This window comes from Balaenoptera acutorostrata, chromosome 18 (genome assembly GCF_949987535.1).
Source record: "Balaenoptera acutorostrata chromosome 18, mBalAcu1.1, whole genome shotgun sequence".
In the NCBI taxonomy this organism is placed as follows: Eukaryota; Metazoa; Chordata; class Mammalia; order Artiodactyla; family Balaenopteridae; genus Balaenoptera; species Balaenoptera acutorostrata.
The window spans coordinates 62340285-62360548 of NC_080081.1; the positions used below are offsets into that span (position 1 = coordinate 62340285).

Here is a 20264-nt window from a genome sequence, read left to right on the forward strand (position 1 = left end):
GTATGTTTCTAGGAATTTTTCTGTTTCTTCTTAGTTGTCCAGTTTGTTGGCATATAGTTGTTGATAGCCTCTTACGATCCTTTGTAATTCTGTGGTATCAGTTGAGTTGTAATGTTTCCTCTTTCATTTATAATTTTGTTGATTTGGGTCCTATTTTTTCCTTGGTTAGTCTAACCAAAGGTCTGTCTGTTTGCAGATGGCATGATCCTTTATGTAGAAAATCCCAGGGGACTTCCCTGGCGGTCCAGTGGTTGAAGCTTCGCCTTCCAATGCAGGGGGTGCAGTTTTGATCCCTGGTCAGGGAGCTAAGATTCCACATGCCTTGCGGCCAAAAAACCAAAACATAAAACAGAAGCAATATTGTAACAAATTCATTAAAGACTTTAAAAATGGTCCACCTCAAAAAAAAAAATTTTTTTTAAAGAAAATCCCAAAGAATCCTTACAAAAATGACTAGAGCTAATAAACACATTCAGCAAAGGTTGCAGGGTACAAGATCAACAAAAAAAATTCAGCTGTGTTTCTACACATCAACAGTGAAGAATCTGAAAAGGAAATTAAGAAAATAATTCCATTTACAGTAGCATCCAAGAGAATAAAATACATAGAAATAAATATTCCCAAGTTGGTGAAAGACTTGTGTGTGGAAAACTACAGAAGTGTGCTGAAAGAAATTAAAGGTGACTTAACTAAATAAAAAGACATCCCATGTTCACGGACTGGAAAACTTAATATTGTAAAGATGGAAACACTGACCAAAGGAAGGTACAGAGTCAATACAATCTTTATTAAAATTCCAGCCGCCTTTTTTGCAGAAATGAAGAAGCTGATCCTTAAATTCGTATGGAATTGCAAGGGGTCCTCAATAGCCAAAACAATCTTGAAAAAGAACAACAAAGTTGTTGTTCAGCAACTAACACTTCTCGATTTGAAACCTACTACAAAGCTACAGTAGTCAAAATAGTATAGTACTGGCATAAGAATAGATATATATAGGCCAATGGAATAGAATTGAGAGTCCACAAATAAACCTATACCTCTATGGCCAGTTTGTTTCAGACAAGGGTGCCAAAACTGTTCAGTGGGGAAAGAATAGTCTCTTCACAAAACGGTGCTGGGACAACTGGATATCCACATGCAAAAGAATGAAATTACACCACTACTTCACACCGTATAGAAAAGGGAACTGAGATGAATCAACAACCTAAATAAGCTAAAACTATAAAACTCTTAGAAGAAAGGAAGAGTTCATCTTCATGACCTTGGATTTGGAAGTGGAGCCTTAGATATGACACCAAACTTACAAGCAACAACAACAGCAAAAAAAATTAGATAAATTGTACTTCATCAAAATTAAAAGTGTTTGTACATAAAAGAACATTATGAAGGAAGTGAAAAGACAACTTCCAGAATGGGATAAAATATTTTCAAATCTTGTGTCTGATAAGGGTCTAGTATCCACAGTCTATGAAGAGCTTTTACAACTCAGCAAAAACAGACAACACAATTTAAATTGGGCAAATGACTTGAATACACATTTCTCCCAAGAAGATATACAGATAGCCAACAAACACATGACACAATGCTTGACATCATTTGTCAGGGATGTTAGGGAAATGCAAATCAGAACCACAATGAGATATTACTTTATATCCACTGGATATCTATAATCAAAATAACAAGCATTAGCAAGAGTCTAGAGAAATTGGAATCCTTGTATATTGTTACTGGGCATGTGAAATGATGCAGCTGCATAAGGAGCATGTGGTGGTTCTTCAAAAAGTTAAATGTAGAGTTACTCTATGACCCAGCAGTTCTACTCCTGGGTACATACCCCCAAAATTGAAAAGAGGAACTCAAATATTTGTACATGAATGTTTACCATAGCACTATTCTCAATAACCAGAAGGTTGAAAACAGTCCAGTTGTTTATCAGTGTTTGAATGGATACATAAATTGTAGTATATCCATACAGTAGAATGTTATTTAGCCATAAAATGAAATGAAGTACTGATACATGCTACAACCTGGATGAACCTTAAAAACGTTATGCTAAGTGAAAGAAATCAGTCATAAAAGATCACATATTGTATGATTCTATTTATGTGATACATAGAAATGGGTAAATCCATAGAGACAGAAGGCAAATTGGTGGTTATCAGGGTTTTAAAGAGGGAAAAAGTAGAGTGATTTCTTAATGGAAATGGTGTAGTAAAATGTTTTGGAACTAGAAGAGGTGGTGGTTGCACAACATCGTGAATGTACTAAATGCCTAGAATTGTACACTTTAATATTGATTTATAATTAATATGTGAATTTCACCTCACTGAAAATATTAATAGTGACACTAATGGATTATAATAACATCGATTTTTAAAAGAATCCATGAGCCCATACTCATACTAAGAAATATGTAAAGTTGGGGTGTAGGATAAGGGGAAGAATTCAGAAAAGAAGTCTCTTCTTAATAGAAGAATGCTAACTAGTAACTACAGAAAGAATAGGGTTTTTTTTAATTGCCATTTTACAGCTACCACAATAATGTTTAGTAGTAATTGTTGAAACCATTGGGTGAAAGACTGTTAGGGAATAGAATATTCAGAGAGTCTCAAAGTATCACCATATTGATTGTTTATTACTTTCAAAGGGAAATGGTATCTTTATAATAGAGACATCTAACAGATAATCACCTAAAACCAAGTGATCAAACTTAACACCACTCAGGTATTCTAAAATGGTGTATCAAAAAAAGCGAGTGAGTGTGAGAGTGAGCAAATATGGCAACCCATTAACAATTGGTGAATCTAGGTGAGGGGTATATGGGCATTCATTGAATCAATCCTGCAGTTTTTCTGTACATTTGAAATATTACAGAATAAAAGTTGGGGTAAAGATGAAATTTGAATATGACCCTTCCCTGTTTAATAGCCTTGCCTAAAGGTTTAACTCCTTAGCTTTATATTTAAGGTTCTTCATGATCTAGCTCCTGCTTATCCTCCCAATTTTATCTCTTTCCATTGCATTTCTCAAACTAGTTTAGACTTTAGCTATGCCATTCTTCTTCCCATTTTCAAATTGTCCGTGATCAATTTACAGACCTACTAGAGAATGGACTTGAGGATACGGGGAGGGGGAAGGGTAAGCTGGGACAAAGTGAGAGAGTGGCATGGACATATATACACTACCAAACGTAAAATAGATAGCTAGTGGGAAGCAGCCGCATAGCACAGGGAGATCAGCTCGGTGCTTTGTGACCACCTAGAGGGGTGGGATAGGGAGGGTGGGAGGGAGGGAGATGCAAGAGGGAAGAGATATGGGGACATATGTATATGTATAACTGATTCACTTTGTTATAAAGCAGAAACTAACACACCATTGTGAAGCAATTATACTCCAATAAAGATGTTTAAAAAAAAAAATTATCCGTGATCTCTTTCACCACCATGACTTCATACATGCTATGTGTGCTCTCTCCTGGAATGTTCTCTCCCCATCTTTAGCGTATTAATTCTTGGTTGTCCCTCTGAACATTATGTAGCTATCATCTCCTCCAGGAATCTTCCCTCATCATTGTGGGCTGAGTGGAACCTATAGTACATTGTTCATATCTCTGTTACACCTCTTATTACACTGTACAGTTAATTGGCTGAGTACTTGCCTGTCTCCCTCACAAGACTGTGTATTCCTTGAGGCCTTGGACTGTGATTTATTTTTCTTCTTGGTGTCCATAGTGCATATAAGAGTAGGTGCCACACAGTGGGTGTTCAGATAAATGAATAAATTTAACCTCCTACCATTTTCCTGAACGTCTTATTATAATTTAAAAGAGTTTATCCTTTCTTACTTCATATCAGGATATATCGGTTGTATGTGTACCGTGTTTGGTTTTCTTAGTTTTATTTCTTTTTCCCAACTTTGTAGTGAATGAATTCATTACAGGAATTATTAGTATTTTATAGAACTCCATAGTACAACCAGTACTGATAGAGGGTCATAATTAAAAGAGGTAACATACATGTAAAGCAGACAGCATAGTGTGACACAGTAAGCACTACTTTGGGTCTTGAACCCCATTAAGAATTTAGTGAAATCTAATGAAAATAGTGAACCCTTCCATAGAAAATTGTAATATCTACAGAGAGTTTCATATATAATTCTGCGTGGTTCACAAACCCTTTGAATAGATATCTATGGCCCCCAGGTTAAGAACTCCTGTGCTTTAACCCAGTGCTGGCCTCAGGTATCATCCTTCGGTAATTCACTACCTTTACTAAGTTCTAACACTAATAAGGAAAGGAGTGAAAGAAACATAATGGGTTAAAAAAGTTTTTAAAGAACCATGGATTTGTTTGAGATTGATAAAAAAATGTATTGGAAATAAAAACAAACTGAAAATCCTCCAGCCCACTTTCAAAATTGTAAGTTTTCTTTAAAACAACTGTTGGATCACGGAATGAAGAAGTAAATGGCAGAAAATCTAAAAAATAATAGTGAAAATATTCTCTGTGGTTAAACTGAGTAAAATTCATGGTTTTAAGTGCATATATTACTAAAGAAATAATAAAATAGAGTATTCAACTGAAAAAGTTAGAAAAACAACATGGTAAGCCTAAGGAAAACAGAAGAAAGGAAATAATAAAAGTTGAAAATAGAAATTAATGCATTAAAAGAAGCCTACTTAGATGACTGTTGTAACCTCCTGATGAAGAGTTCTTCCTATATCTGGTTGCTACACTGCAGCTAGGGCGATCCTCCATAGCATTACCTGCTTACGTAACTCTTCCTTGCCCTTAGGGTGGCTCACAAGACCCTTCTTAACCCAACTCCTGTCTACCTTTCACCATATTTCTAACTTTTTTCCTGCATCGTTTCCCCAACCCTTATCTCCGCCTGCCCCATTCTCCAGCCATATAAAACTACAGAACTTCTTTTGGTTCATTGAATTTGATAAACTGTTGATGACGTTTCCTTTCCTGGAGCTTTGCATTTGCTCTTCTCTGTACCTTAAAGGCCTTCCCACTCTTCTTGCCTAGCTAGTTCCTTCTCAGTCTTCAGGACTCAGCTTAACTTTTATATTCTCTAGAAAGCCATTAAATACATGAACACACACACACACACACACACGTGCATACACATGGTATACACACACATGCTCAAGTAACACTAATTTAAGTACTTGGTCCTGTGTGCTCTGATAGTGCTTAACTTCTCCTGTCATAGCACTTATCACCAATGTCAAAGAAATGTTTGAAGAAGAGTAGTAATCGAGGTACACCAACAGAAAACATATTTCTAAGGTTACAGTGTTTAAAGTGATGAAAATAAAAACATATTTCCAAAGCTACTTTTGCCAAAGTAGATAGTGTTATGGATGAGACAGGCCAGAAGAGTATATTGTGTGCTAAAGGAGATATCTTAAATTTAGCAAATTGTATTGGTTAGCTCTCTAAGGAAAAAAAATATTTTTGGATCTTCTCCAGATAAATTTGAGGTGCATTAAAGAACTAAATATAAGCAATTAAATTATATAAAACTAGAAGAAAAGAAAAACGAGCATTTTTATCAAACCTATAGGTCAGCATTGTCCAATGGAAATATAAAGCCAATCACATAAGTAATTTAAAAAATGTTAGTAGCTACGTTAAAAAGTAAAACCAGGAAAAATTAATTGTAATAATTTTTTATTAACCCAATATGTCCAGAATATTATTTCAATATGTAATCAATATAAAAATTAACAACAAGATATTTTACATGGTTGGGTTCTTTTGTACTAAGTGTTTGAAATGCAGTGTGTGTTTTACACCTATGGCACGTCTCCATATAGACAGACAAGCCACATTTCAAGTGCTTGATAGCCAGCCACGAGTTACATTTAGAAGCACTAGAAGGTGTCACAAAGGAAAAAATAGGTAACATTGGCTACAGGAAAATAAACAATTAAAAAATTTGAGAAGACAAAATGGGAAAATATTTGCAGCATACCATAGTATATTATATTATATTAATTACTACCATTATTATTCAGAGAATTCATATGAATTGCTAAGAACATTTAAGACCCCAAAAGATAAAGATGACAGACAGCCAGTTTACAAAAGAGCCAGTAGCAAATGTAAAGATAGATTTTAACCTCATTAATAATCAAAAAAGTGCAAATTAAGTGATAGTAATATGCTGTTCTCATCTATCAAGGTAGCAAAGATTTTAAAACTATAATTTTTAGGGGTGCAGAGAATGTGTTTAAATGGTGTTCTCATAGACTGAGGAGGAATGTGAATTCGTAAAACCCTTTTAAAAAGTAGTTTAGCAACAGATACGGGAATTCTGTTTCTGGGAATATATCATAAGGAAACAATACTAATTATAGAGATGGGAAAACTACATACCAAAATGCTCACTACCTAAATTCTTTAATTAAGAGGATGGTTAGGTAGTTTATGGTATAAACATTCGATGACATACTTTGAATAATAACATGGAAAAGTCTTTTTTTAATATTAAACCAAAAACAGACACAGAATTGGAGGTCTTATTTTCCCCCCTATATTTAAGGGGGGAAATTAAGCCTATGAATAGAGAACAAGACTAAGAAATTTATCAGAATGCTAACAATGTTTATTAGGATGAAGGGACTTCAGTTTTTTTCCAGTTTTTTGTTTTTCTGTTTTTCAGATGTCATAAGATTAGTGTGTATTACCTATAAAATAAAAAGAAAACTACTCAAAATTATGGGATTAATTTAACATATTTTTAAATATATTGCTAATTTGAGATGTCATACTAATTCAGGGGTGCCATCTTATTCTCTACCTATCAATTTATACTTTATTTTTAGAAAAACACAATACTTTACAATTGGTGAAGTAGGCATAGATGATCCAAATATTTTGTAGTTTGACTCCATCTTTGTTACAGAGTGAAGTTATTGACTTTCCAATAAAATTGTGCCGCTGTCTTTTTTTATTCCCTTACTTTTGACTTGAGCCTGACCTCCAGAAAAATGAAGTAATTAATACTTTTCAACAAATGTGTAATCCCCATTTTCCTTCCCAGTTTCATATGATTAAATAGCTCACATCTACTCTCTTACTAGCAACATTTAATATCTTGATATACTGATTTACTCTGTTTCTCTTTTGATTAATACTTCTTCCCCTCATTTTAAGGTTATCCTGGTACAAGTTAACCCAGGGGAAGCATTTACAATAAGAAGAGAAGATGGACAGTTTCAGTGCATTACAGGTAAGAATGGTAATTTATTGTCATTTGAGACAAGACTAAAATTTATGATACATAAAAGTGTATATGCTTGTAGTTTCTTCTTTTCTTTCTCACTACCACCACAACAAGGCACAAACTCTGAATACTTTATGGCTTAACTATTACAGTAGCATCCTAATTAGTCTCTTTGCCCTGGTTTCTTGATTAATCCTACTGTGATGTCACTCCCCTGCTCAGAAATCTTCAGTGAATCCAGTTCAGGTTCCTTAGTCTTTTTGAAAGATCATTTCATCTTTCTTGCTTGCTTCCCACTTTGCTTTCAGTACTGTTTCCCTTCAATCTTGCTAAGTTGGTTTATTCACTATCTCTGAACCTTTCTTGTACTTACTGTATTCTTCTTCTTATCTATAATTTACCCATATCACCACTACCCCCAGCCTATCCAAATGCTTCCAGACTGAGCTCAGATCTTATCTTTAAAAGGTTTTTTATAAAGTCTTTAGTAAGCATCCCTTCCACACAACTTACTAGCCAACACCCCCCAACACACACACACATTTGTGCCAAGCAAAACTGTCTCCAATATCACCAAATGTTCCCTGGGAGGCAAAATCACCCCTAGCTGAGAACCACCACTCTGTGTGAAGATGAAAGCAATAAAAAGGTCATTAGCTTTGGAATTAGAGAACCTGGTTTTAAACCCCAACTCTGCCACTTAACTGGCTGTATGAACTTTTGCATGTTATTTAACCTCTATCAGGTACATTTCTCAGTATAATTCCTATCCCTGTGAATAATAACACACTTCATAGGATAATTGTGAGGGTTGACTAATATGTTTATAAAGCACTCTAAACCAGACCTGGCACACATAAGGCACTGAGTAAATGGTGATGGTGGGTACTGTAGCGGTGTTTAATAGAAGGTGACCCCATCTCCTGTGAAAGCCCAAAACACCAATTATTGTGCCATTCATTTAGCAAGAATGTACTTTCTTGTAACAGTTCTTCCAGTTAGTATTTTGAAAAGCCAGTTAAATTTTGTATGTTTAACTTAGAATGTTTATTCAGTCTCTCCAACTAAGTTTTAATAAGGACTTATGGGCAGATACCATTTCTTACATTTCTTTGTATTCCCTTCAGTTCTTGGCCTTCCACATATTGGGTACCTATCTAATAGTTATTACTTTCATTTGAAAACAGCACGTTAGAAGTGGGGGGACCCTATGCTTTATCATCCAAACCAAGATACTCTTTTTTTTTTAAAACATCTTTATTGGAGTATAATTGCTTTACAATGGTGTGTTAGTTTCTGCTTTGTAACAAAGTGAAGGAGTTATACCTATACATATGTCCCCATATCTCTTCCCTCTTGCGTCTCCCTCCCTCCCACCCTCCCTATCCCACCCCTCTAGGTGGTCACAAAGCACCGAGCTGATCTCCCTGGGCTATGCGGCTGCTTCCCACTAGCTATCTATTTTACGTTTGGTAGTGTATATATGTCCATGCCACTCTCTCACCCTGTCACATCTTACCCCTCCCCCTCCCCATATCCTCAAGTCCATTCTCTAGTAGGTCTGTGTCTTTATTCCCATCTTGCCCCTAGGTTCTTCATGACTTTTTTTTTTTTCCCTTAGATTCCATATATATGTGTTAGCATACTATATTTGTTTTTCTCTTTCTAACTTACTTCACTCTGTATGACAGACTCTAACTCCATCCACCTCATTACAAATACCTCCATTTCGTTTCTTTTTATGGCTGAGTAATATTCCATTATATATATGTGCCACATCTTCTTTATCCATTCATCCGATGACAGGCACTTAGGTTGCTTCCATATCCTGGCTATTGTAAATAGAGCTGCTATGAACATTTTGGTACATGAGTCTTTTTGAATTATGGTCTTCTCAGGGTATATGCCCAGTAGTGGGATTGCTGGGTCGTATGGTAATTCTATTTTTACTTTTTTAAGGAACCTCCATACTGTTCTCCACAGTGGCTGTATCAGTTTACATTCCCACCAACAGTGCAAGAGTGTTCCCTTTTCTACACACCCTCTCCAGCATTAATTGTTTGTAGATTTTTTGATGATGGCCATTCTGACTGGTGTGAGATGATATCTCATTGTAGTTTTGATTTGCATTTCTCTAATGATTAATGATGTTGAGCATTCTTTCATGTGTCTGTTGGCAATCTGTATATCTTCTTTGGAGAAATGTCTGTTTAGGTCTTCTGCCCATTTTTGGATTGGGTTGTTTGTTTTTTTGATATTGAGCTGCATGAGCTGCTTGTAAATCTTGGAGATTAATCCTTTGTCAGTTGCTTCATTTGCAAATATTTTCTCCCATTCTGAGGGTTGTCTTTTGGTCTTGCTTATGGTTTCCTTTGCTGTGCAAAAGCTTTTAAGTTTCATTAGGTCCCATTTGTTTATTTGTGTTTTTATTTCCATTTCTCTAGGAGTTGGGTCAAAAAGGATCTTGCTGTGATTTATGTCATAGAGTGTTCTGCCTATGTTTTCCTCTAAGAGTTTGATAGTGTCTGGCCTTACATTTAGGTCTTTAATCCATTTTGAGTTTATTTTTGTGTATGGTGTTAGGGAGTGTTCTAATTTCATTCTTTTACATGTACCTGTCCAGTTTTCCCAGCACCACTTACTGAAGAGGCTGTCATTTCTCCACTGTATATGCTTGCCTCCTTTATCAAAGATAAGGTGACCATATGTGCGTGGGTTTATCTCTGGGCTTTCTATCCTGTTCCATTGATCTATGTTTCTGTTTTTGTGCCAGTACCAAACTCTTGATTACTGTAGCTTTGTAGTATAGTCTGAAGTCAGGGAGCCTGATTCCTCCAGCTCCATTTTTCGTTCTCAAGATTGCTTTGGCTATTCGGGGTCTTTTGTGTTTCCATACAAATTGTGAAATTTTTTGTTCTACGTCTCTGAAAAAAGCCAGTGGTAGTTTGATAGGCATTGCCTTGAATCTGTAGATTGCTTTGGGTGGTAGAGTCATTTTCACAATATTGATTCTTCCAATCCAAGAACATGGTATATCTCTCCATCTATTTGTATCATCTTTAATTTCTTTCATCAGTGTCTTATAGTTTTCTACATACAGGTCTTTTGTCTCCTTAGGTAGGTTTATTCCTAGATATTTTATTCTTTTTGTTGCAATGGTAAACGGGAGTGTTTTCTTAATTTCACTTTCAGATTTTTCATCATTAGTGTATAGGAATGCAAGAGATTTCTGTGCATTAATTTTGTATCCTGCTACTTTACCAAATTCATTGATTAGTTCTAGTAGTTTTCTGGTAGCATCTTTAGGATTCTCTATGTATAGTATCATGTCATCTGCAAACAGTGACAGCTTTACTTCTTCTTTTCCAATTTGGATTCCTTTTATTTCTTTTTCTTCTCTTATTGCTGTGGCTGACACTTCCAAAACTATGTTGAATAATAGTGGTGAGAGTGGGCAACCTTGTCTAGTTCCTGATCTTAGTGGAAATGGTTTCAGTTTTTCACCATTGAGGACGATGTTGGCTGTGGGTTTGTCATATATGGCCTTTATTATGTTGAGGAAAGTTCCCTCTATGCCTACTTTCTGCAGGGCTTTTATCATAAATGGGTGTTGAATTTTGTCGAAAGCTTTCTCTGCATCTATTGAGATGATCGTATGGTTTTTCTCCTTCAATTTGTTAATATGATGTATCACGTTGATTGATTTGCGTATATTGAAGAATCCTTGCATTCCTGGAATTAACCCCACTTGATCATGGTGTATGATCCTTTTAATGTGCTGTTGGATTCTGTTTGCTAGTATTTTGTTGAGGATTTTTGCATCTATGTTCATCAGTGATGTTGGCCTGTAGTTTTCTTTCTTTGTGACATCTTTGTCTGGTTTTGCTATCAGGGTGATGGTGGCCTCGTAGAATGAGTTGGGGAGTGTTCCTCCCTCTGCAATATTTTGGAAGGGTTTGAGAAGGATAGGTGTTAGCTCTTCTCTAAATGTTTGATAGAATTCGCCTGTGAAGCCATCTGGTCCTGGGCTTTTGTTTGTTGGAAGATTTTTAATCACAGTTTCAATTTCAGTGCTTGTGATTGGTCTGTACATATTTTCTACTTCTTCCTGGTTCAGTCTCGGCAGGTTGTGCATTTCTAAGAATTTGTCCATTTCTTCCAGGTTGTCCATTTTATTGGCATAGAGTTGCTTGTAGTAATCTCTCATGATCGTTTATATTTCTGCACTGTCAGTTGTTACTTCTCCTTTTTCATTTCTAATTCTGTTGATTTGAGTCTTCTCCCTTTTTTTCTTGATGAATCTGGCTAACGGTTTATCAATTTTGTTTATCTTCTCAAAGAACCAGCTTTTAGTCTTGTTGATCTTTGCTGTTGTTTCCTTCATTTCTTTTTCATTTATTTCTGATCTGATCTTTATGATTTCTTTCCTTCTGCTAGCTTTGGGGTTTTTTTGTTCTTCTTTCTCTAATTGCTTCAGGTGCAAGGTTAGGTTGTTTATTCGAGATGTTTCCTGTTTCTTGAGGTAGGCTTGTATTGCTATAAACTTCCCTCTGAGAACTGCTTTTGCTGCATCCCATAGGTTTTGGGTCGTCATGTCTCCATTGTCATTTGTTTCTAGGTATTTTTTGATTTCCCCTTTGATTTCTTCAGTGATCACTTCGTTATTAAGTAGTGTATTGTGTAGCCTCCATGTGTTTGTATTTTTTACAAATCTTTTCCTGTAATTGATATCTAGTCTCATAGCATTGTGGTCGGAAAAGATACTTGATACAATTTCAATTTTCTTAAATTTACCAAGGCTTGATTTGTGACCCAAGATATGATCTATCCTGGAGAATGTTCCATGAGCACTTGAGAAAAATGTGTATTCTGTTGTTTTGGGGTTGAATGTCCTATAAATATCAATTAAGTCCATCTTGTTTAATGTATCATTTAAAGCTTGTGTTTCCGTATTTATTTTCATTTTGGATGATCTGTCCATTGGTGAAAGTGGGGTGTTAAAGTCCCCTACTATGATTGTGTTACTGTCGATTTCCCCTTTTATGGCTGTTAGTATTTGCCTTATGTATTGAGGTGCTCCTGTATTGGGTGCATAAATATTTACAATTGTTATACCTTCCTCTTGGATCGATCCCTTGATCATTATATAGTGTCCTTCTTTGTCTCTTGTAATAGTCTTTATTTTAAAGTCTATTTTGTCTGATATGAGAATTGCTACTCCAGCTTTCTTTTGACTTCCATTTGCATGGAATATCTTTTTCCATCCCCTCACTTTCAGTCTGTATGTGTCCCTAGGTCTGAAGTGGGTCTCTTGTAGACAGCATATATATGGGTCTTGTTTTTGTATCCATTCAGCCAGTCTGTGTCTTTTGGTGGGAGCATTTAATCCATTTACATTTAAGGTAATTATCGATATGTATGTTCCTATTCTCATTTTCTTAAATGTTTTGGGTTTGTTATTGTAGGTGTTTTCCTTCTCTTGTGTTTCTTGCCTAGAGAAGTTCCTTTAGCATTTGTTGTAAAGCTGGTTTGGTGGTGCTGAACTCTCTCAGCTTTTGCTTGTCTGTAAAGGTTTCAATTTCTCCATCAAATCTGAATGAGATCCTTGCTGGGTAGAGTAATCTTGGTTGTAGGTTTTTCTCCTTCATCACTCTAAGTATATCCTGCCACTCCCTTCTGGCTTGCAGAGTTTCTGCTGAAAGATCAGCTGTTAACCTTATGGGGATTCCCTTGTGTGTTATTTGTTGTTTTTCCCTTGCTGCTTTTAATATGTTTTCTTTATGTTTAATTTTTGATAGTTTGATTAATATGTGTCTTGGCATGTTTCTCCTTGGATTAATCCTGTATGGGACTCTCTGTGCTTCCAGGACTTGATTCACTATTTCCTTTCCCATATTACGGAACTTTTCAACTATAATCTCTTCAAATATTTTCTCAGTCCCTTTCTTTTTCTCTTCTTCTTCTGTGACCCCTATAATCCGAATGTTGGTGCGTTTAATGTTGTCCCAGAGGTCTCTGAGACTGTCCTCAGTTCTTTTCATTCTTTTTTCTTTATTCTGTTCTACAGTAGTTATTTCCACTATTTTATCTTCCAGGCGACTTATCCGTTCTTCTGCCTCAGTTATTCTGCTATTGATCCCTTCTAGAGTATTTTTAATTTCATTTATTGTGTTTTTCATCATTGCTTGGTTCCTCTTTAGTTCTTCTACGTCCTTGTTAAATGTTTCTTGCATTTTGTCTATTCTATTTCCAAGATTTTGGATCATCTTTACTATCATTATTCTGAGTTCTTTTTCAGGTAGACTGCCTATTTCCTCTTCATTTGTTAGGTCTGGTGTGTTTTGACCCTGCCCCTTCATCTGCTGTGTGTTTTTCTGTCTTCTCATTTTGCTTATCTTACTGTGTTTGGGGTCTCCTTTTCAAAGGCTGCAGGTTCGTAGTTCCTGTTGTTTTTGGTATCTGTCCCCAGTGGCTAAGGTTGGTTCAGTGGGTTGTGTAGGTTTCCTGGTGGAGGGGACTAGTGCCTGTGTTCTGGTGGATGAGGCTGAATCTTGTCTTTCTGCTGGGCACGTTCACATGTGGTGTTGTGTTTTGGGGTGTCTGTGGCCTTATTATGATTTTAGGCAGCCTCTCTGCTAATGGATGGGGCTGTGTTCCTGTCTTGCTAGTTGTTTGGCATAGGGTGTCCAGCACTGTAGCTTGCTGGTCGTTGAGTGAAGCTGGGTCTTGATGTTGAGATGGAGATCTCTGAGAGGTTTTCGCCGTTTGGTATTACGTGGAGCTGGGAGGTCTCTTGTGGACCAGTGTCCTGAACTTGGCTCTCCCACCTCAGAGGCACAGCCCTGATGCCTGGCTGGAGCACCAAGAGCCTTTCATCCACATGACTCATAATAAAAGGGAGAAAAAATAGGAGCGAAAGAGAGAGGATAAAATTTTAAAAAATAAAATAAAATAAAGCTATTATAATAAAAAATAAGAAAAACATTATTAAGAAAAAATTATTAAGAAAAAGTTTTTTTAATTTTTTATAATAAATAAGAAAAAATTATTAAGAAAAAAATTTATTAAGAAATAAAAATTTTTAATTTTTTATAGCTACTTTATTTATTTATTTATTTATTTTTGGCTGTGTTGGGTCTTCGGTTCGTGCGAGGGCTTTCCCCGGCTACGGCAAGTGGGGGCCACTCCTCATCGCGGTGCGGGGACCGCTCTTCATCGCGGTACGCGGGCCCCTCACCATCGCGGCCCCTCCCGTCGCGGGGCACAGGCTCCAGACGCGCAGGCTCAGCAGCCGTGGCTCACGGGCCCAGCCGCTCCGCGGCACGTGGGATCCTCCCAGACCAGGGCTCGAACCCGCGTCCCCTGCATCAGCAGGCAGACCCTCAACCACTGCGCCACCAGGGAAGCCCCATTTTTAATTTTTTAAAATAAAAATTCAGAAAAAAAGTATTTCAAAAAATTTTTTTAATGTTTTAGAATAAAAAATAAGGGAAAAATGATTCAGAAAAAATTTATTAAGGAAAAAAAAAATTTTTAAGTAAAAGAAAAAAGAAAAAAATCAGACAGACCGAACCCTAGGACAAATGGTGAAAGCAAAGCTATACAGACAAAATCTCACCCAGAAGCATACACATACACCCTCACCAAAAAAGGAAAAGGGGAAAAATTAATATATCCTGCTCCCAAAGTCCACCTCCTGAATTTGGGATGATTCGTTGTCTATTCAGGTATTCAACAGATGCAGGTGCATCAAGTTGTTTGTGGAGCTTTAATCCGCTGCTTCAGAGGCTGCTGGGAGAAATTTCCCTTTCTCTTCTTTGTTCGCACAGCTCCCGGGGTTCAGCTTTGGATTTGGCCCCGCCTCTGCGTGTAGGTCGCCTGAGGGCGTCTGTTCTTCACTCACACAGGATGGGGTTAAAGGAGCAGCTGCTTCGGGGGCTCTGGCTCACTCAGGCCGGGGGGAGGGAGGGGTACGGATGCAGGGCGAGCCTGCGGCGGCAGAGGCCGGCGTGATGTTGCAGCAGCCTGAGTCGCACCGTGCGTTCTCCCGGGGAAGTTGTGCCTGCATCACAGGACCCTGGCAGTGGCGGGCTGCACAGGCTCCCGGGAGGTGCTGTGTGGAGAGTGACCTGTGCTCGCACACAGGCTTCTTGGTGGCGGCAGCAGCAGCCTTAGCGTCTCATGCCCGTCTCTGGGGTCCGCGCTGATAGCTGCGGCTCGCGCCCGTCTCTGGAGCTCGTTTAGGGGGCGCTCTGAATCCCCTCTCCTTGCGCATCGTGAAACAAAGAGGCAAGAAAAAGCCTCTTCCCTCTTCAGCTGCTGCAGACTTTTTCCCGGACTCCCTCCCGGCTAGCTGTGGTGCGCTAACCCCTTCAGTCTGTGTTCATGCAGCCAACCCCAGTCCTCTCCCTGCGATGGACCGAAGTCCGAGCCTCAGCTCCCAGCCCCCGCCCACCCTGGCGGGTAAGCAGACAAGCCTCTCGGGCTGGTGAGTGCTGCTCGGCACCGATCCTCCATGCGGGAATCTCTCCGCTTTGCCCTCCGCACCCCTGTGGCTGCGCTCTCCTCCGTGGCTCCGAAGCTTCCCCCCTCTGCCACCCGCAGTCTCCGCCCGCGAAGGGGCTTCCTGGTGTGTGGAAACATTTCCTCCTTCACAGCTCCCTCCCACTGGTGCAGGTCCCGTCCCTATTCTTTTGTCTCTGTTATTTCTTTTTTCTTTTGCCCTACCCAAGTACGTGGGGATTTTCTTGCCTTTTGGGAGGTCTGACGTCTTCTGCCAGCGTTCAGTGGGTGTTCTGTAGGAGCAGTTCCACGTGTAGATGTACTCCTAATGTATCTGTGGGAAGGAAGGTGATCTCCGCGTCTTACTCTTCCGCCATCTTGCCCAGACCCTCCCAGGATATTCTTAAGAGTGAAAGCGGACCCTAGCAATTACTCCACAACAATTAGTGTCAGGCAAGATTGTCCCAGGCAAACCAAGACTTATGGTACCTCCCCCCTCATTTAACCTGGGCTGTCAAGTCAATGCAAGCAAAGAAGAAATAGACCTAACTCTTTCTAGAGAGGCAGTTAGCTCAATAATTACAATTAAAACTTTTAACCTGCCATTTAAACCTTACATGTCTTAGAGTTAGTACTTTCTCTAAGTTAATTTAAATCTTTTGAGCGGCAGTTATTTGGTAACTTCACAAATAGGAATGGTCCACATATTATGAGCTTAAAAGAAACCAGGTAGTAGAATTTATAAGCAGTATAATAAACTTTGCCTATCTTTACTTGTCAATTAGGTTTTCATAAAAATAACTTCATTTTTATACTGGGTACCTCTTAGAATGTAAGTTTTTAGTAGAGCACACACCTTAGGTTTATTTGTACATCTCTTTTCAAATTGTTTTCAATAAATATTGTTTATGATGGGAGCATTTTAACTAATACAACATTGGTCTTTTCAAACACATCTGCAAATGAGGATACTCATTACTGTTTTAGTGTGACTTAAAATGCAAAAACTGATCATTGCAATTGGATAACCAGACTTTGAATTTTAAATAACTTATATTTTAAAAGTCAATTTGTAACTGTAATTTTTAAACCCCTTCCCTCATAAAATCAATTAAATTGATTTTTTTAATGTGGCACTTATCCCTTCAATCAGAACCAAAAAAGTCTATCTAGTTTATAATGTGCCTGTAGTGCTAACAGTATCCTAATAATAGGAATTGACTATCATGTGAAGGATTTTTAGGCAGGGACACATTTCTTTGCTTCAGTAGAAAATGGAGACTCTTCTCTCTATACATCAGATTATAAGAGTGGAGACTTTATTTTAAAATTACTACTGGGCAGAGTTGTAAAAACACAGGAAAGTTTAGCAGGAACCATACAGAAAGTAAAAGGCTCTCCCCTCTTTATGTTTTGTTTGTCCAAAATTTAAAGATGGGATATAAAAGGTAGTAGTGAACAAGAGACTGGGTTGAAGTCTTTGTGAAGACCAGTATGCCCTCAGTCCAAGCAAGAGAAGACAGGACGAGAAAAGGCTAAGGACTGCTGGGGCTCATCCTCTCCTCCCTTTTTTTGCTCTTTGCCATCACTATTTCTATCACATGGCAGTCATCTTCTTGACCTAGTTCTTGAGCTAGGTAAAAAGAGTATAGGTAGAAGTGGACGCAATATATGAAAAAGAGAAAGAGAAAGTGTTAAGGGAGGAAAATCATGTGCCAATGAAACTGAGAAAAATAGGGTCCCTAAGGCCATCACGTTAGGAAAGCTTTTCTTTTCACAGCCACTATACTAAGAAAACCTCTGTAGTAAAACCTAAAGAATTGAGATAAATCCAGTGTAAATTAATAAGCATTTGAATTAAAGACTGTGCTTTTTAAAGTAGTTTTATTACCTATCAAGAATTTATAGAAACAAAAACTAAGTTAAAGAATCACAGGGAACATTAGAGATCTAAATAATTCCCCTATTTTATTGGAGGTTCAGAATTTGTGAGTTACAGCTAGTTATGGACAGAGCTCAATATAGTATCTTTTTCCTACTATATAGCCTATTGCTTAGATAGATAAACTGCTAATATTTTTTTCATGAATTTACAAAGTCTCTGCTGAGGTATACTGTACCAGCTGCAAGGGATTCAGAGAAGACTATGACACAGTTCCTGCCATTCAGGAGCACAGTGTGGTAGGGGAAAGGGGGGAAAATTGGCAATTGTACAATATAAAAAGAATCATTAGAAATATGCATAGGGTGTTGTGGGAGCATAGGAGGAGTAATCACAGAGTGATTATGTCAGGGAAAAAACCCTTCAAAGAAAAAGTGACACGTCCATGTCTTTCAGGAAAATCCAGTTGGCCAAATGGACAAAAGGGTCTCAAGAAAGTGTTTTAGGCAGAGGGAACAGCATACAAAAGCAACAGAAGGAAAGAACAACTTGATTTATTTGAATAACTGCAAAGAGATTGGAATAGCTAAAAACAAAACAAAACAAAAAGTTGTATACAGGGGATATGGACAGAGATGAATCTGAAAATATAGTCACCTCTTGAAATGGCTTGACTGCCATACTAAGAACTTTATTATAAAGGTGAGGAAGAGCCACTGAAGGAGATTATACAATAGAGTTAACATCCAGTTTACAGTTTGGAAGGATCAGTGAAGTCTTCCTTTTCTGTTACCATGTGGTCACCTGTTAATCTGAAAATCTCCCTACTTCAAACATCTAGAAATGTTCAATAAAATGTAACAAATATTCTTTTAAATGCATTGCATAGCTTCTCTCTCTTGCCTCCACCCCTGAAAAAGAAGAAAAAAAAAAAAAGAAATTGTTATGGGCCAGAAACAAGGACTTTGCAATATTTGTTTTTTAAAATATGTTTCATATTTATAATGAAAATAATATACTTTGTTTATTTAATGTGCTAATTTTTTATTGTTCCATACCATTCTTTCTGAGTCTAATACAGGATCTGATGTCTGTCTTAACTTACCTTTTGCCTTATTTCATGTCCTTTTAGACAATGCACAAGTCTTAAATATCTAAAAGTGTAGCTCCCTGCCTTTTACCACCTTTCTTTTTTTTTCTTTACTTTTTAAATTTTATTTATTTATTTATTTATTTATTTATTTATGGCTGTGTTGGGTCTTCGTTTCTGTGCGAGGGCTTTCTCCAGTTGCGGCAAGCGGGGGCCACTCTTCATCGCGGTGCACGGGCCTCTCACTATCGCGGCCTCTCTTGTTGCGGAGCACAGGCTCCAGACGCGCAGGCTCAGTAATTGTGGCTCACGGGCCCAGTTGCTCCGCGGCATGTGGGATCTTCCCAGACCAGGGCTCGAACCCGTGTGCCCTGCATTGGCAGGCAGATTCTCAACCACTGCGCCACCAGGGAAGCCCCTACCACCTTTCAGTTTGCCATTCTGCTCATTGGTTAGGTTTATTTATACTTCCTGATTCTAACCTATACCTCATTTTTGCCATCTTAAGTCACTGTTAATGGGTTTTAGCACAAATACCTCATTACTTTTGAAATTGAAGTACTATCTTGAATCTGTTTTTTTTTTTTCTATTAAGAGTTACTTTGAAACATCTAACAACTTGATGTTTTTTGGGGGTTTTTAGTGATTGCATTGATAGCATGTCAACAAATTGTTTTTTGTATAATGATAGATATTATGGAAATTCATTTTTGCTTGGTAATTGTGCATAGGAATGTAAAAATTTATTATGTGAATAAATCTTAAGTTTTAGTATTAATAGATCTTTGTAACAAGTGCTGAAGACTGCCCTACATAGTTTTGTTTTGTGGGGAGGTACACAGAATAGAGAATTAACCGAAGTTCCTGAATTTGGCTTACTGGTGATGTCCTAGAAGCACATTTTGTAGAGAGTATGTGGTGAACTCTTAAGATCCCTGTTGTAGAGCTGGCTTTCCTGGCAATAAATTGGTACCCATCCTTCAGACATTATCTGTTCTGTGAAGTGTTTTCAGACAAGATCTTTCTTCAGTTTCTCTCCTCTTCTACCCCTGGATACACATACAGAAATCATTGAGGGCAGAAATTGTTTGACATTTTTGTAAACCTCCTGTCTTGCATAGTGCCCAGCACATACAGAATGCTCAGTAAATGTTTAATTAAGTTGAATGAGAAAGAGAAAAAGCTAACCTTTCTTGAGCATTTCCATGTGCCAAACAAATGGAGTCTATATAGACAAACAATTTTATCTAAAAACCCTCCTTATTGAGAGGCAGGTATGGCTTTCTTTTTTTTCCCCTTCTTTTCTTCCATGGCATCTCAAAATGAATAAATAGGACTAAATAATATGAATTTATTAATTAAATATCTAGTGGTTTTGCATTGTTATGGGACTTCTGCTGTGGTATGATTCCATGCTGTCCGTGCAAGATACAGAGTTATCTTTAAAAAAAAAAAAAGAATATATAAACCAGCTATGCTTGAATAGTTTTTATATGCCCTGACCCCTTCGAATGATATACTTTAGGAGAGAAAGATATTGATGAATGTTCA

At 37.6% G+C, this 20264-nt stretch overlaps 1 protein-coding gene across 4 annotated transcripts in view; it reads left to right on the forward strand.

The window, feature by feature from the left end:
- The window catches only part of FNDC3A (fibronectin type III domain containing 3A), a 202225-nt gene that overhangs the window by 70958 nt on the left and 111003 nt on the right, over positions 1 to 20264 (forward strand). For all 4 annotated transcript variants that reach the window (XR_009005896.1, XM_057532829.1, XM_007186852.2 and 1 more), the window contains exon 3: positions 7170 to 7245. Coding sequence is in view for 3 of the 4 variants with exons in the window: in XM_057532829.1 (XP_057388812.1) it covers positions 7170 to 7245 (76 nt within the window). In the remaining variant the exon portion in view is untranslated. The remainder of the gene's footprint in view (positions 1 to 7169; positions 7246 to 20264) is intronic.